Raw genomic sequence first — 16035 nt, forward strand, 5'->3', positions numbered from 1 at the left:
ATACTTCAATTACTTTTTCTTTCTAGCCCTCTCTTACTTTACCAATTTTGCATTAAAACTCGTGCTGAACCCAAAGTGCATATTTTTTGGAATGGAGGGAGTATAAATTAAGGCTAAAAATATAAATAAATGTGCCATGCGTAAAAAAAAGAATAAAGAAGAAATTATAAAGTTAAAAAATATTCCATAAAATAGTATTGCTTTTTCTTTTATAAATTCATTGTCAATCATTCATTCTTATATTTTTTAAAAATAGGAATAGCAGATAAAATTAGTGCAATGTCCATGGATCTAACCAATATGATCATAACAAGCACCGCAGTGGCGTACAAAACTATTTACAGAAGATCAATAAATTAGATCACTAAATTTCCCACTTTGTTTTCACCTTCATAATACTCCTTTAGATGTATAATAATTTACTGAAGTTCAATAATTTAGATCTCCCTAAATTTTCCCTTCTTTGTATTTACTTCTATAATACCGTTGCTAAATTAAATTATTAAAAAATAAGTTATTTTTCTTCCACTTCTCCAGGCACCTTTTACACGTTTCACCTCCAACTTCAGCCAAGAATTGGAGTAGTAATCTGTTGCAAGTGTCATCAAAAATATTAAACGCAATAATGAAGGCCAGAAAATCATGTTGGCAAAAAACAAAATTCATATCATTCTCAAAAGTCACACTTAGATTGGTGAGCTCTGTTACACTTACACAAGTAAACGTTGAAGAGAACTGAATAACACTTCCTAACAACGCTAAAATCCATTGACAAACCAAGATTCGAATCGATATAACTGGCAACTACCTCTTTCTAAACACCGATGTTAGTTCATGAGTAGAGAAGGTCTGTAGATGGCGTGGCGCTGGGCGATCTCAATGCGTTCTCGAGGGTCGTTCATGGTTTCATCTCGCAAGGCTTGAAGAATCCCCTCACATGCCAGCTCCCTACCAACACACCAACAATCAGATTACATTGCTCGATGAGCTACTTGCAAGATTCAACAGACTTTGTCCCTACCTCACTATCAGTATTTTGTACAGTTTCTGCAAGATTGGACAGAGTTCTACTGGTGCAATGTGCGTCTTTTCACTAGGGTGCATGATATTTAAACGAGACTGACTCAGCAGCTCATAGAAAGCTTTTACGGCTGAAACCCCCTGCAAACCATCACCAAACTCATTGGAAAGTGGAAACAAATGGCTGTCACATCTTGTATGGCAACGAAAAGGGAAATAGAAATAAATCTCATGATGGTGCTAGTAACTCTAACAAGACCGATGAATTCAAGTGGCAAGAACCAGTCCAACATAGTATTTGGTGACCATATGCATACATGGTTCTGTTGTGAACCTGGCTATTGAGGCAAACTATTAGCAAAAATGCCCCCGTTTCCCTAGGTTTAGTCATGTCGTAAGAGTGAAACAATGTATTACTTTGTAGCATTGCAAAGACTCTCTGAGGCTATGGAGCTCGTGGTGTATAAAGAATTAGATTTGTTCAGCATCACTAGTTAGGAAACTTGAAATGCGTACCTGAATCATTCCCTTGCCTTTTATACTGTCTCCCATTTCAAGGTTTATTTCACCTTTAGCCAACTTCTGACCATACCATGCGTTACGACCCTTCAACAACGTTACATAAGTATCAGCCAATAGAGGACCTGCAAGCCTCTCAGGCTCCTCTGCCAAAAGATGGGTGATAAAGATCATCTCTGATGTGCAGTGAGCAAAATACACAGACTTGCTTGTTGCACTCTCGTTAGTTAGGGCTGCAACCATCCCTGCCAATTCCAAATAATACTTATAAATCGTTGGTCATGAAAAGATCTAGAATTTAAAAAATAAAAACATAGAATACCAGAACACCATTCAATTTTTAAAATATAGGTAAAATATGACAGCTCAACTCGGCACAAGTACTGATATTCCTAGATCCCGAATGAGACCAAAAAACTAGAAGCTCATAAGCCGAAATTCTTCTGCAAGTTTTGCAATTAACATAATCAAAGAATCATTCAAATAGTGTCATCTATTAATGAAACAAAGAAGTTGTGTTCTAAGATGAATGAAGAGCAAGTTTATTAAATTCAACACTGATTCTAAGATGAATGAAGAAGTTGTCATCTACTAATTATCGGGAATTTGAAGCACAGTTTTAATTTGTCCGCTCCATTTTATTTTTAAATATTGAAAAGGGAAACTTACCCGCTCCAATTGCATATACGTTTTTCAAACCCCCCATAACTTCATGAGTAACAAGGTCACCGTTATCCCAAACAATGAAATGCGGCTGTCTAAGAAACCTCGCCAGTGGTTTTCTCCATTTTTCAGCTCCACATATCCGAGCATTAGCATATTCTTTGTTGTAGATCTCCGATGCAATATTAGGTCCTCCAAGATATAGAATATTTTCCATAGGAATCCCAGCTGAAAATACAGATGCACCCATGAGAAAGAGGGAAAATACAGTTAATGCAAAATGAATATTTAAACCCAATGCAATACATGTACGAACGAATGTTTATCACTCACCAAAATACTAATACGAATAAATCATCAACAGGCCGCATAGCATAATAGTTTCAATAATCTGCTCACAACCATTTCTTTCTTTGCTTTTTTCATTTCTCACAACGGAAAAATTAGCAGTGCAGCAAACAGGCTTACATTCTTATGGGAACATGCACGAATCTATTGCAGAGCACATAATCTGTGATGCATAAAATCAGCAATATACACGAGTAAAATCACCAAGCATTAGTTTTCTAATTCACCACTGGCTATAAATCCATTCATGTATTAGCAGCTAGTATTATAGCAAGCAGTTTTAAAAGGGGAATATACAACATTGATGAATTGTGGAAGCAATCTTACTAGCTCGATTAATCATCTGAGTCGGAGTAACTATCCTAGGCTCTGGCTCCAACTCCGCCTCAATACCCTTCGCCAAAGAGATGATAACCGGCACACTAATCCGTTCCTTCCAATACCTACTAATCTCTTCAAACACCTCCCTCGTCTCAGTCGACGGCAATCCATTGATAACGACATCAGCATCCCACACAGCCTCCTGCAAGTTAGTCACAACCTTCATAGGGCAAAGCGGGGTGTCAATCATATTCAAGCAAAACCCATCTTTCAAAATCTCATCCGCGTACAGAATCCGATCACCCAGCCTCCCCTCCACGTACTTCAAATACGCGCACCGCCTGAGCAGCCTCCGCAGCACCTCCTCCCTTGAATTGATCACCTCAAACAGATGCTCCGCCGTGGCCCGATCAACCGACCTCCCTGCCCTCCTCCATATCCTAATCTGCACCTTATCACGGAAACCCCCATACGCGTCTTGCAGCATTGCAGCAAACACACTCCCCCACGCCCCCGCCCCAACCCCCACAATCCTCAACGGATCGCCGTCAGATTTCCCAAACAAACGACGGATTTCATCAATCTTCTCCTCTGACAAACCATTTGCCACATTAATTGCCCCATTCGTTAAACCATTACCACCATCACTAAAACCCTCAGCAGCTCCCACCATTTTCTACTCAAATCACTTTACAACTTCAACTACTACTCCAATCCAATCAAAATACTGAATTAAACAATATCAAGCGCCAATTGTTCAACTACAATTGAATATAAACACTCAAATAAGAAGGGCACGCGGTTTTAATTTTGAATGTGGGGGTTTTACACCTAGAGGCGATGACTAGCACCAATCAGATGAATTCGGCACCGCATTGACAAGAAGGAACCAACCGACTGCCGCCTACAAAATTCTAGAAGTAAACGGAATAATGGATTTCTTTCTCACGTCGGTTGGAGTCTTGGAGATCATATGTCACTGTCGCAGAGTAACAGCATTTATTGAAATTATCGAAAAGTTGGGACTTGGATAATTCCGTCAAATGAAAAGGAAAACTTTGGCGAGCTAACTCCACCTAGAAAGAGGTGGGATTAAACAAGAAAATGGGGAAAGGGAAACAACCTGCGTTGTCTTTTGCTGACAGTGTTGAAATTAAGGCGGTGGTTTGCCTCTTTTCTTTTGCTGGCAGTGTTAGAAATTAGTTACGCCCCACATTTCTTGATTAATAGGAGTATTATATTTTACGAGTGATTAATGTGTTTAAGTTTAGAGAAAAAAAAAATGAATGTAAACATTTAGGGAAAGAAAGAGATTTAAATATTTTAATTAGAAAGATGAAGTAAAAGTTTGCGTGTATTTGTGGAAATAGAAATATGTTTGGAGTTAAAAGGGCATCCACAATCGGATGCCGCCAGCCCGCAACGTCAGCATTTTATCCTTTTCCTATTCTACTTGTAGTGGGGCGGACTATAGCCCACCCTAAACGATGCCCTAAGCATTTTATCGATTATTTAAATATTTAAATACGTCAAAATTTGGAAAAATAACTTCATTTCATTAAAATTCAAACATTACAATACGAAATTAAAAAAACTACAATTTCTCAACGGTGGCAGTTGCGGTTCCAAACTTCTTCAATCATGTCGGTCATGAGCTGAGTACGCCTGTCGCTGTAGAACCGCACTGAAGCCAGTCGGTAATCCTCGCGTGACAGGCGAGATCGCCGTGCTGGAGCTAGATCCGGCTTCATCATCCACCCAATTGGTGACATGTCCACGTTCTTATTCGACTATCATGTTATGCATGATGATGCACGCACACATGACGTCGGCGATGACTTCCTTGTACTAGAAACGCGCCGGACTTTCACGATTGCCCACCGCGATTGGAGCACCCCAAAAGCCCGCTCCACATCCTTCCGCGCGGACTCCTGCTTTGCCGCAAACAAGACTCTCCTCTCACCAATTGGGCAGTTGATCGTCTTCAAAAAAACAGCTCACCTTGGGTATATGCCATCGGCCAAGTAGTACCCCATATGATGTGTGCGGCCGTTGGCAGTGAACTGAATGGCCGGACCGCGACCCCTGCACTGATCGACGAATAGGGTGGACGAGTTGAGGACGTTGATGTCGTTATTCAACCCAGCTACACCAAAGTAGGCATGCCAGATCCAGAGGCGGTGGTCAGCGACGGCTTCTAGGATCATCGTCGGGTGGCTGCCCTTGTAGCCGCTAGTAAATTGGCCTCTCCAGGCCGTCGGGTAGTTCTTCCACTGCCAGTGCATACAGTCGATGCTCCCTAGCATCCCAGGGAAGCCATGCACCGTCTCGTGCATCCGCATCAGGCTCTGGCAATCATCAGCAGTCGGGCGTCGCAAATATGTGTCGCCAAAAGCCTCCACAACTAACTTACAAAATTTCTTGAGACATTCGCGGCCAGTTGTATCTCCGACGTGAAGGTACTCGTCGAACATATCTGCTGTTGTGCTGTAGGCCAACTGGCGGATCGCAACCGTGCACTTCTGCAACGGCGTAAGTCCGGGTCTGCCGATCCCGTCTTCCCGATACTGGAAGTACTCATCACGTCCCTCCAACGTGTGCACAATGCGAGAAAAAGATCTCGGCTCATTCTAAAATGTCGGTGAAAAATATTCGGGCCCCACCTTGGATTCTCGGCAAAATAATCTGTGAACAGACGTTCGTGCGCTACGTCGTGCTCGCGGGGGACATACGTCCGACGTCGTATCGGGCGAGGGACCCGCGCCTCCGCCGCCGCCTCCTCCCGCTGCATTTGTGTCAAGCATTCCGCCTTGGCTTCATTAACGGCATCGAACAAGGCTCGAGTCAAGGCCCGTCTGCAGCCATCCAATGTACTCAAATCGTAGTCGTCGGGATTCATTTTTGAGACGATGAGAGAGAATAATTGAAGAGAAATTGAAGAGATGTGAAATTGGAGTGTGTGAAATGGTAGAGAATTGTAGTGTTTAAATAAGAAAAAAAAATTGAAAAAAAAAAAAGCGTGAGCATCGTCCGCGTCGTCCACAGTGGCGGACGATGGGTATCCTCCGCGCATCGTCCGCGGGCGATGTATCGGGCGCGGACGATGGGTAACCCATCGTCCGCGATGCTGCAGTGGTGGACGATGCATCGTCCGTCGCATCGTCCGCCCCATTGCGGATGCCCTAATAATTCACCGATCAAGTATACCAGGATAATATTATAATATGGTATTCCTCCATTTCATTCAAATTGGTCATATTCTTGAGTGGTATGGAGTTTTAAGTGGAATAGTTTTAGGCCTCGTACTTTTCATTTTAGGTCGTAAATTTAGGATTGATTTTTTAGTGTAATTAAATTAAAATTTTAAGTGTAATGAAGCATCACTTAATAAATGAGCTCTTAACTTAATTTAATATATTAATTAAATGCATTAATTCTAATTTAAATTATAAATAGTATAAGGAGTTTGTGATGAGCCGAAAAGCAACAATGCAAGTAATATGGGATGAATGGAGTATAAAAGTAGCTAAGTATAAGGAAATGGTCTAAAATTTAAATATATTTTATCAAATCTATATTTACATAGCATGAAAAAAAATCTAAAAACAAAATGCAATAGATTACTCCCGTAAAAATAGCAATCACATTCAATATTGGAAAAATTAGAAGTAGGACACATTAATCCTATCAAGATTAAGTAGTTAATATATAAAATACTGTATCTCTTTATTTCATGAATATAAAAATAAATATTAGCTCAAAGTTAAAACTATATAAAAGCCTTCTAAAAATACCACATGAAATGCTACAGAATGATAAACATTGGTGTAATGCCCGCCTTTTTCTATTCTTTTTGGGGCTGGAGTTGTTTAAATAAATGGGCTAGCTTGTTTAATTCTTTCTGTGTCTCCTTACTTACATCAAATGGAGTTTGGGCCGACAGTTACATTAGTTGGAGGGACTAGATTTTTATGATGGGCTAGAATAAATTAATTATCGTGGATGAGCGCGAACTACCGAAATTAATTATTGTTGAGATAATATTTATTTTGAGACGTTGATTGTCGAAATGATACTCTGATTTTATTCGAGCTATGGTCGAGTTGTGTTGTTTCTCCTTTCTTCCCCGCTTCTTTAACCCTCCCTTAGCCGCGACCAACCGTGTTTTCTATTCTTAGAAATACGGTCATGACAAGAGATGCAAACATAAACATTAGTCAATGAAGTGAGTCCTCTAAGATTGTTGAATGTGAGTCCTCTAAGATTGTAATGCTATATTGGTCCTCATTTCAATGAAGTGAGTTGATTATATTTGGGAACAATATCAGATGCAGGTGCTTGTATACGTTTCCATGACTAATAAGCATCTCAAACTAGGAATGATTCATCAGGTTGACATGACCCCCATCATCTTAATTTCTCTATCATTCTTCAAATTCGAGTAGTCAAGCCTAAACATGCGATGGAAACTAGCAAGGTGGAGTGAAGTAGAGGAAGGGCAATTGAATGGCTAGCTAGAGATCAGAAAGAAACACTGATAGTGAAAGAGCTCTGTTGACGTCACTCTGACATTGACAACTTCTACCCAAATCTTCCATATTTTCATTTTAGACTCTATTTTGTTTGATATTTTAAAAAAATTGACTGCTTCTTTTCTGTTTTATTTTTTGAATTCTCAGACAACCTAGTTATTTAAATGTGTAATTGAGGACATAGATTTTCTACATGTTTGGATTTATTTCTGGTATGCTTGGTGCAGCCTTCAAGTGGAAGAATCCTGGTTGCTGTCTCTGTTTGACGTCTAGGGCTATAGCCTATAGGTATATGTGATTATATATGTACTACATTGCTGCAGGACTAAGAATGTGTGTGTGGTTTTAGTTTGACAATGTGCTACTTGTAAAATTGTTTTTGTTTTTCTGCTCATGCATTTTAAACCGTTGGTTGTAAATTCTTCGAACTTGTTTGGGCTCTGATTGGTGACAAGGTCGTCAACACTTGATGATTAAAAAAAAATTCTCGTATTCTGCTTATGGCAAAAGCTACATTATTGGTTTCTTTAACGAACAAGATCACTGTCGCCATTGAAGCAAATCCGGGACGATGCAAGAGAGCCGTTGATTATATATTCAAGTCTGGCAATGATAAAAGAGAGCATAAATTTGTATGGTTTGGAGAGGTTCTTGACTTTGTGTCTGGTTCCCACTTGACCAACAATTTGTCACTAGATTCCTACCATCACAGGTAGAATTAGGTGTGATGACTAGCCTTTTAACTTTCAGGAATCATTCAAACAGTATATACTACTATAAAGCATATGCAGATTCTGAGGTATATATGGTAAGATTCTTAGCTTGAATTTCTGTGTATTTCTTGCTACTTTTAGTTGCTTACAACATGGAATATTGCACTGCACTCCCATCCCATCCACTTTATGTGTATAGTGTTAAAAGCTTGAGACTTCTAATTTGGAGGAAAATAAAAATCTGTCACTACTGTTATAAAAATCTGAATATGGAGTAGTATGAATTATCACTCTTTGTTTACGAATAGTAAAAAGTTAAATCCAACCATGTTAAAATTAGATTTTCTTCATAAATTAATTATCCTGTTGAGTATTGATACACAGTGTTAGAAAACAAAATTACTAGTATAATATTACAAAATGATGTTCTAATTAATTAGGCTGAATCATTTGTTATTCAATCAAGTTGAGAATTTACAGAATATAATATTCGATTTATTTTAGCAATTGAGCCTAAGAAAATTATGTGAATGTGTACTATGAATTAATTAACTGAAAAATTGCAAAATATAATAATCATAAAATCTAATTGAATTAGGCTACTTAGAGTCTTAGACATTACGAAATTGAAATGGTATGAAAAAAATGATTGTAAAGTGGAGTATATACCAAATAATTTTGAGACATGAAGTGAGATGCCAAAAATCGAATAAAAATGAACTCATATGCAAATGATCATGTGACACTATTCTTCGCAAATCGTAGGTTAAGCGTAAATTTAGCAACTTAAACATACTAAGTAGGAGTTGAGGGGCACGATTAGCTAGAGGTCAAGTTCTGTTCCTCTCAACAAACTGATAATTGTGAAGTTAAAATACACAATCAATCATATCATATAACTATTTCTACTTATTAATGATCTAACATAAACTATTCAATGAGCACAAGTTGTTGGGTTGCATTCAAATATAATGGAGTATATATGATATAAAAATAAACAGAGTGAATGCAAAGTATCAGGACAATTGAAGTTGTATACATGCAGTTTCTCATAAAAATAAAATAAAATAGCATCATATGTCTTTTGAACAAATACTTAATATAATTTAAGATACTTTTGCACTATTTTTCGATTATTTTTATCTTTTTAACTTTTCGCTTCAGAGCTATTCTATTTATCTTTGTTATTTCCCACTCCTCTCTATCTTTTCTCCATTTTCTGTCACTTGTTTGTTTAATTTCACTCTTATCTCCATAGTTTCTCTATTTTTTAGTTCTCATTTATTTTAGTTATATTTCATAAATAATTAATAATTTAAAACAATGAACAGAAAACAATAAACAACCGTTAAAATTGATTTAATTTTGTACTATCATATTTTAGTGCAATTAAAAATAATAATATTATATAAATATCGTTAATAAGTAAAAGTGAAATTGTATAATTAAAAAGAGTAACAAAAACAATAATTTGAAAGAGAAAAGAAAATGAAAAACAAGAAGAAAAAAGTCTTTTGAATAAACTTTTAAAAATATTTACATGTTTTTTTTACGATTTTGAGCCAAAATCAGTGATTTACATCAAGTTCTCGATTTGGAAAATATTGAAACTAAAACTGGACCGGTAGACTGATAAAATGATTCTGATTAGGCTTGTCAAGTCTGATTACTGTTCGAAAATTGGAACCACCAGTTCGATTCCATGTTGAATAGAAGGTAACAATTTTAACCGGACACCCCTAGCTAGTATATATATTTACCCAAAATCAAACTGCCACATATTGCAAAGGAAGCTCTATGTATTGCTTGAGTGAGCCACAAAATCTATGCTATGGAGTAGTTATAAGGTTATGGCCTATATATCTCAAGTCTTTAATAGATGGATTTGTATTAAATTGTTTATAAACTCTGTCGCTTGTGTTGTTCTTATCTTGATTGTAAGTTAATATATACTATATTTTGTCTCCCAATTGCAAAACTTGTAATCATGTCATAATTGTTTTGTTCGTTGTCAGGTGCAAAGGGCCAAATATATCAATAAATTCCAACATGTCAATCAATAAATTTGAAAAATATTAGGCATGTGATATGCACCATTGTTAGGTACAAGATCACCACAGAACTATATTAAGATTTGGGGGACACATGCACATACCGATCTCTTAATTGTTTCTTAATTATAGTTTCGTATGCCTAATCTATCACGTATTACATCTCTTTCTGTTTACAGCCAATAATCCATTTTTTTGGTTATTCTTAAAAATCATTCAACTTCTATTCATATAAGTTTTTATCTATAAAATAAGGTGAATCTCATTTTCTATCATTAATATTTCAATAATTTCTTTATCTATCTCATATTTTATTAATTTGGGGTAGGAAGGGACGATTGCCCCCTTCGTTTGATTAATTTTTCTTTATCCGCACATAAAATTCTCATGTTTGCCTCCGACATTGCCCTGAAGACAAAAAAAATTAGCCAGTTTCACCAAAACCAAGCTAGTAATATATATTTCGTCCCCTTCATTTTCAAATCTTGAACCTGCCATTGGATATACTAGAAGATAAGTGAAAGATCCTTACACGATAGAATTTGCCACACATATATATACTAGCAACATGTGTTGAATTTGTAATGATACCCGACATGAGATGATAGAAGGATAAAAAGTTTCAATTTATAGGTAAAAATGTGACACCAAGGCGTTGGATTAAGTGGGATGAAAGCGGGGAAAGGACGTAATGCTCATAGGTTATGATTTAATCCAAAAACAATATATGTACCCTACCTACCCATCGATACACATATCTATTTCATAAGAAACTCTACTCTAATTAATTTTGTTGCTCAGTTCTACTTTCATTGAATACTTGATTCATATAATCTACACATTGGTTAATTGCTATCTCCAAAGTCCAACAATTAATCAAATTCATTAAATACAATGGTTGGTTTCCCAAACACAATTTCATTTGTGTAGAAAGTTATGAATGCATCTATTACACAACTTTACCCCAAAACAATGGGAAATTACACTAAGCATGTGGTTAATATATGATTTGTGGTCAGTTCGTTCTTAGTATTTATATTCACGTACTTTATAAACATATATGTGAAATTTACTAAACTACATCATTAAGAATATATTAATGTGACAAGGTTATGGAATTACCAAGGCAAAAGTAGTCACCCTACGAGTAAGGGAAAACAGTTAAGTGATCAACTTTAAACTAAAATAACAGGATAATTGTAAAGTATTTTATGAAGATGGATTTAACCATAATCCATTTCTTTAATGATGGTCGGTTTCCTTCTAGAAAGCAAATAGAATCAAATTAAAGATTTGGTTTTGCCCACAAATACAAATACAAATACAAATACATATATACTGTATATAGGTATATAGTGAGCAGCTAGGTTACTACTTCATGCATTACATTAAAGTACACAAAATCTGATGAAACTGAGTGGAAAATTTACAGCAGATAATTGCACTGGCAAAATTAAATATTCTAGGACTGCATAAATGGAATCTTGATTGGGGACATTGATAGGGATCTCTTTGAGGTTACCATGCTTTGTTGTCTTCTATAATCACTTTGCTTTTCTGTTTTTTTTTACCATTTGTGGTCCCATTTATCATTTTATTTGTTAAAAATTACTATGTATAGAGATAAATGATAATCGCTAACTATGTCATTAATTTAGTTATTAACAAACTTACTGTTCCCATACAGAGACTAATTAAGTAATTAAGTAGGAGTAATAAAAAAATATAGTAGTAGTAGTAGTAAATAATGTGCAGAATGTTAATATAATCCTATCCTTATTTTTCACCTTTCTAAATTCCACCTGAACTTCCAACTAGAGGTCACAACAAACTCTCACTCCCAACACTTCTCCACCCCACAAAAAACAATAACCCAAACATATATAGCCACTAATAAATTATGAAAAAATCAAGTTAATTAAAAGGGATTACACAAGTGCATATATAAAAGATTTCATGTTTAATTAGGTGGCATAATATTGAATGTTTGTGTACTCCCAAAGATGGGAGACAGACACAGAGCTATGACTGCAGAAAGATTTGGTAAAAGAATAAACTCTTTTGCTCACAGCAGATTGTTTCCCCCCTCTTAATAACATTAAGATTGATAGCCATCACTCTGTCTCTCTCCCATCATCTCTCTCTTTATCTCATGGGAATACTTACTACTAATTCTTGCTTGGCTTAACTTCATCTCATCCTATGTGTCTATGCCTCTATGATGTTTCTTGTGCTTTCAATGGACAGAATAATATATCTGTTCTCAACTATATTGTATCTACCTCGATAGCCCACAAGGAATAAAATCTCTTTTTTCCACAAGAGCCAGCATGTCTTAAATAATTTTGGACATAATTGCTGATTGGTTTATGCAACAGGACCAAAGATGAGATAAATTTCAAGAAAAAAGTTAAGAGTTTGTGTGTAGGTCGAAAAAGAAGGTCCCAAATCGCAATTAAAATGAGATATAACAATATCATTTGACATGAAAATTCACTATGATTTAGCAAAGGCAATATAAAAACATAGTGGAATTACAGCTTACTGACAGCCATATAAATAAACAGGAGATCACATTCCATAAATGGCAAAATCATCCTTAGCATTGGTAAAAAGAAAATATTATGATGCATTCTTGTCCTTGATGGGAAAAGCTGAAAATCTGTGTGAAAAGCAACAAGATCTATGAAAATCTTTTCTTTCTTGTGACTTTCTTTTTCTATTATTTTTTCACTTTATTAGTATTTGGTAAACGCAAGAATTCTCCTAAAAAGGGAAGTCTCTCCAACTCTTATTAAGGTAATAGAATAGTTTTATATTGTATCCCATCCAAGTATGCAGTCTATATACGGATTATAATCACTGGTTGACCCAAACACTCAACTCTTTAAATCTCCTCCCTCCCTTCTTTCCTCAAACTCCACAAAAACAAGCACAACATACTTTTGCCTTAACTTAGGAAAACAATTTAACATTAGTATAATTTTTCCTTTCCTTGGACTTCTAGAAACATGTTTCTCAAACAACATACTACTACTAATATTCTTTCCACCACAGTTTTGTTGCTATGCTGCTGCATGCCTCTCTCCCTCCCCACCGTCCCGATCCCCATCCTCGGCCACTTCACCTTCGACGGCAACGAATTCGCCGGCCGCGATTTCGGCAACCAGCTCCATTCCCTTCCCTGGGCCGTCCTCCACCCTAAGAAGGTCTCCGACGTGGCATCCACCATCAAGCACGTCTGGCATATGGGCCCGGCCTCCGCCATGACTGTCGCCGCCAGGGGCCACGGCCACTCCCTCCTGGGACAGGCGCAGGCGCCCCACGGGATCGTGATCAACATGGAATCCCTCCGCGGGGGCGAGATGCAGTTGGTGATCAAGGGGAAGTCCCCCTACGTGGACGCCCCTGCCGGTGAGCTCTGGATCAATGTGCTCCACCACTGCCTCAAACACGGCCTCGCCCCCAAATCGTGGACCGACTACCTCCATCTCACCGTCGGAGGCACCTTGTCCAACGCCGGGATCAGCGGCCAGGCATTCCGGCACGGCCCCCAAATCAGTAATGTCCACCAACTCGAGGTCATCACAGGTTAGTATTACTATTATTATTCAATATCATCATTCATTCATATCAATCAAAATTATGTCAATAACTCGATGACTAAATGAATGCAGGGAAAGGGGAAGTGGTGGTTTGCTCCGAAGACAAGAATGCTGACCTCTTCCACGGAGTTCTTGGCGGGCTCGGCCAATTCGGGATCATAACCAGAGCAAGAATCTCCCTCGAGCCAGCGCCTAAACGCGTCAAATGGATCAGAGTCGTGTACTCGGATTTCTCGACGTTCGCGAGAGACCAGGAGAGGCTCATATCTGCAGAGAAAACATTCGACTACATAGAAGGCCTGGTGATAGTGAACCGGTCGGGTCTGATCAACAACTGGCGATCATCGTTCGACCCACAGGATCCGGACGAAGCCAACCAGTTTGTATCAGATGGGAGGACTCTCTTCTGCCTTGAGCTCACAATGAACTTCAACCCTGATGAAGAAGCTCACATAGATAAGGTTAGATTTAGATACCATTAACCATTGCACTGCACAAACAAAGGAATAAATGTGTGAAATCTTCTTGATTCTGATTTTGCTTTGGTATGCAGGAAATAAAGTCGTTATTATCTGAATTAAGCTACATCCCATCAACGCTGTTTGTTACACAAGTTTCATATGTGGAATTCTTGGACAGGGTCCACGCAGCAGAGCTCAAACTGAGATCAAAGGGGCTCTGGGATCTCCCACACCCATGGCTCAATCTCCTCATCCCGCGCAGCAAAATCCACACCTTCGCCGACGGCGTCTTTGGAAACATTCTAACTGATACCAACAGCGGTCCCGTTCTCATCTACCCGGTGAACAAATCAAAGTAATAATCATTAATTAACACGCCCTTGTTTTTCTTTTCGTTCAGGCATTTCGTCGAGCACATTGTGATCGCTGTCTTTATTTTTCCAGGTGGGACAACAGAACGTCATTTGTGACGCCGGAGGAAGACGTGTTCTACCTCGTGGCGTTTCTCCCGCACGCGGCGGAGAGCCAGGGGCTGCAGCAACTGCTGAATCAGAACAGAAGAATCTTGAATTTCTGCGATTCGGCGCAGTTGGGAGTGAAGCAGTATCTGCCTCACTACGAATCGCAGGAGGAATGGAGGGCCCACTTTGGGCCGCGGTGGGAGATCTTTGCGCAGAAGAAATCGGCATACGATCCTCTAGCGATTCTCGCGCCGGGACAGAGAATTTTTCAGAAATCCATATCGATTTTATGACGAAAAACTGGAATGTCTGAAAAGAGAAAAAACGATGATACAGAAAGCTGAATATGGGATTAAAATATTGTATTTATATTTAGATATATATAAATATCGCTATTTTTTTTATTGAGCATGATGAAATATTATTTATTATTGAGCATGATGAAATAATTATTTAGTTTATTAAAATAAAGTTTTAATACTATACTCCCTCCTGTCCACGTTACTTGAGTCACTTCTTTTTCGCACTCATTTTTGAAAATATAATAGTAATAAATAATTAAAGTGGAGATAAAGTAAACTAAGAAAGACTCAAGTAAGGTAGGACGGAGGGAGTATGTTCTTTAGATAGTATTGAACTGTTTAAAATTATAAATAAATTCGGATTAAAATTAAACATCGGTTCCGATTCGGAACCGGTTCTTAACTGGCCGATTCCAAACCGGTACCGATCGGTTCCAGTTTCGGTTCCGATTCTAGGATTTATGAAAATTTAAAACCAGTTAACCGATCAACCGGTCCGGTTAGAACCGGAACCGGCCGAATAATATAACTTTCTCGATTTAAATTATTTTTTCGCACAACATATATCAAATTAAAGATAATTTCATAAGTATTCTAACGAGATCTCACTTGCATATGTTCCGATGTCAAAATTTGAAAAAAATTTCTAAATTTTTTATAAATTTCATTAACAGCTTCATATCAATACACGACATATAATATGTCAATACAGTGCTTATACAATGTCAATATGAAATTGTATTAACATTGTCATGTCTTTGTGTAGATGTATTTCATACACTGTATTGGCATTGTGTTTCTAAAACCTATATTTGATAGTTGCTATTATTTTTTTAATATTAAAAAATAAAAAATAAAATTACACATGGCAAATAGTAGACAACAAGATTTCTAAAATCCTATAGTCTTAAATTAGTTGTACTCCGTAGTTAACAATTAGTTAGCAATTGATCATCCCTTTAAAATAAGGGGTCAAATAAAAGTCCAAGAAGCAAAATTACATAAATTGTAGTATTAAATAAAAATAACATAAGTTGGC

General features: G+C 37.4%; 2 protein-coding genes across 3 annotated transcripts; one reads left to right on the top strand and one right to left on the bottom strand.

Moving 5' to 3' along the window:
• Window positions 1–351: 351 nt before the first annotated feature.
• On the bottom strand, window positions 352–4060 carry LOC125196926 (putative glycerol-3-phosphate dehydrogenase [NAD(+)] 1, cytosolic). Of its 2 annotated transcripts, XM_048095592.2 has the most exons (6): window positions 2878–4060; window positions 2209–2430; window positions 1537–1784; window positions 1022–1161; window positions 809–948; window positions 352–589 (listed from the first exon to the last, which is right to left on the bottom strand). In XM_048095592.2, exons 1-5 carry the CDS (start codon window positions 3542–3544, stop codon window positions 828–830), a joined length of 1398 nt encoding a protein of 465 aa, XP_047951549.1. In that variant the 5' UTR covers window positions 3545–4060; the 3' UTR covers window positions 352–589; window positions 809–827. The 2 variants fall into 2 exon arrangements, with proteins under 2 accessions (XP_047951549.1, XP_088913926.1); XM_089057800.1 differs by lacking the exon at window positions 352–589 and having other exon boundaries at window positions 646–948; window positions 2878–4059.
• An 8950-nt stretch (window positions 4061–13010) lies between these two features.
• Window positions 13011–15098, top strand: LOC125197211 (cytokinin dehydrogenase 9-like). Its single transcript, XM_048095923.2, has 4 exons — window positions 13011–13758; window positions 13845–14233; window positions 14326–14588; window positions 14678–15098. Exons 1-4 carry the CDS (start codon window positions 13179–13181, stop codon window positions 14985–14987), a joined length of 1542 nt encoding a protein of 513 aa, XP_047951880.1. The 5' UTR covers window positions 13011–13178; the 3' UTR covers window positions 14988–15098.
• Window positions 15099–16035: the final 937 nt, after the last annotated feature.

Source organism: Salvia hispanica, chromosome 4 (assembly GCF_029641045.1).
Source record: "Salvia hispanica isolate PSC_SH4W2 chromosome 4, Shi_PSC_v1, whole genome shotgun sequence".
Lineage (NCBI taxonomy): Eukaryota > Viridiplantae > Streptophyta > Magnoliopsida > Lamiales > Lamiaceae > Salvia > Salvia hispanica.

What these genes read in the sequence shown, in the direction of transcription:
- LOC125196926 (XM_048095592.2), bottom strand. Translation starts at nt 3,544, where the DNA reads ATGGTGGGAGCTGCTGAGGGTTTTAGTGATGGTGGTAATGGTTTAACG. An exon ending in AAGGCAAGGGAATGATTCAG is followed by an intron (nt 1,162 to 1,536) that starts GTACGCATTTCA and finishes GATGGTTTGCAG; the next exon opens with GGGGTTTCAGCCGTAAAAGC. An exon ending in TACAAAATACTGATAGTGAG is followed by an intron (nt 949 to 1,021) that starts GTAGGGACAAAG and finishes GTGTGTTGGTAG; the next exon opens with GGAGCTGGCATGTGAGGGGA.
- LOC125197211 (XM_048095923.2), top strand. Translation starts at nt 13,179, where the DNA reads ATGTTTCTCAAACAACATACTACTACTAATATTCTTTCCACCACAGTT. An exon ending in CCAACTCGAGGTCATCACAG is followed by an intron (nt 13,759 to 13,844) that starts GTTAGTATTACT and finishes AAATGAATGCAG; the next exon opens with GGAAAGGGGAAGTGGTGGTT. An exon ending in AAGAAGCTCACATAGATAAG is followed by an intron (nt 14,234 to 14,325) that starts GTTAGATTTAGA and finishes TTTGGTATGCAG; the next exon opens with GAAATAAAGTCGTTATTATC.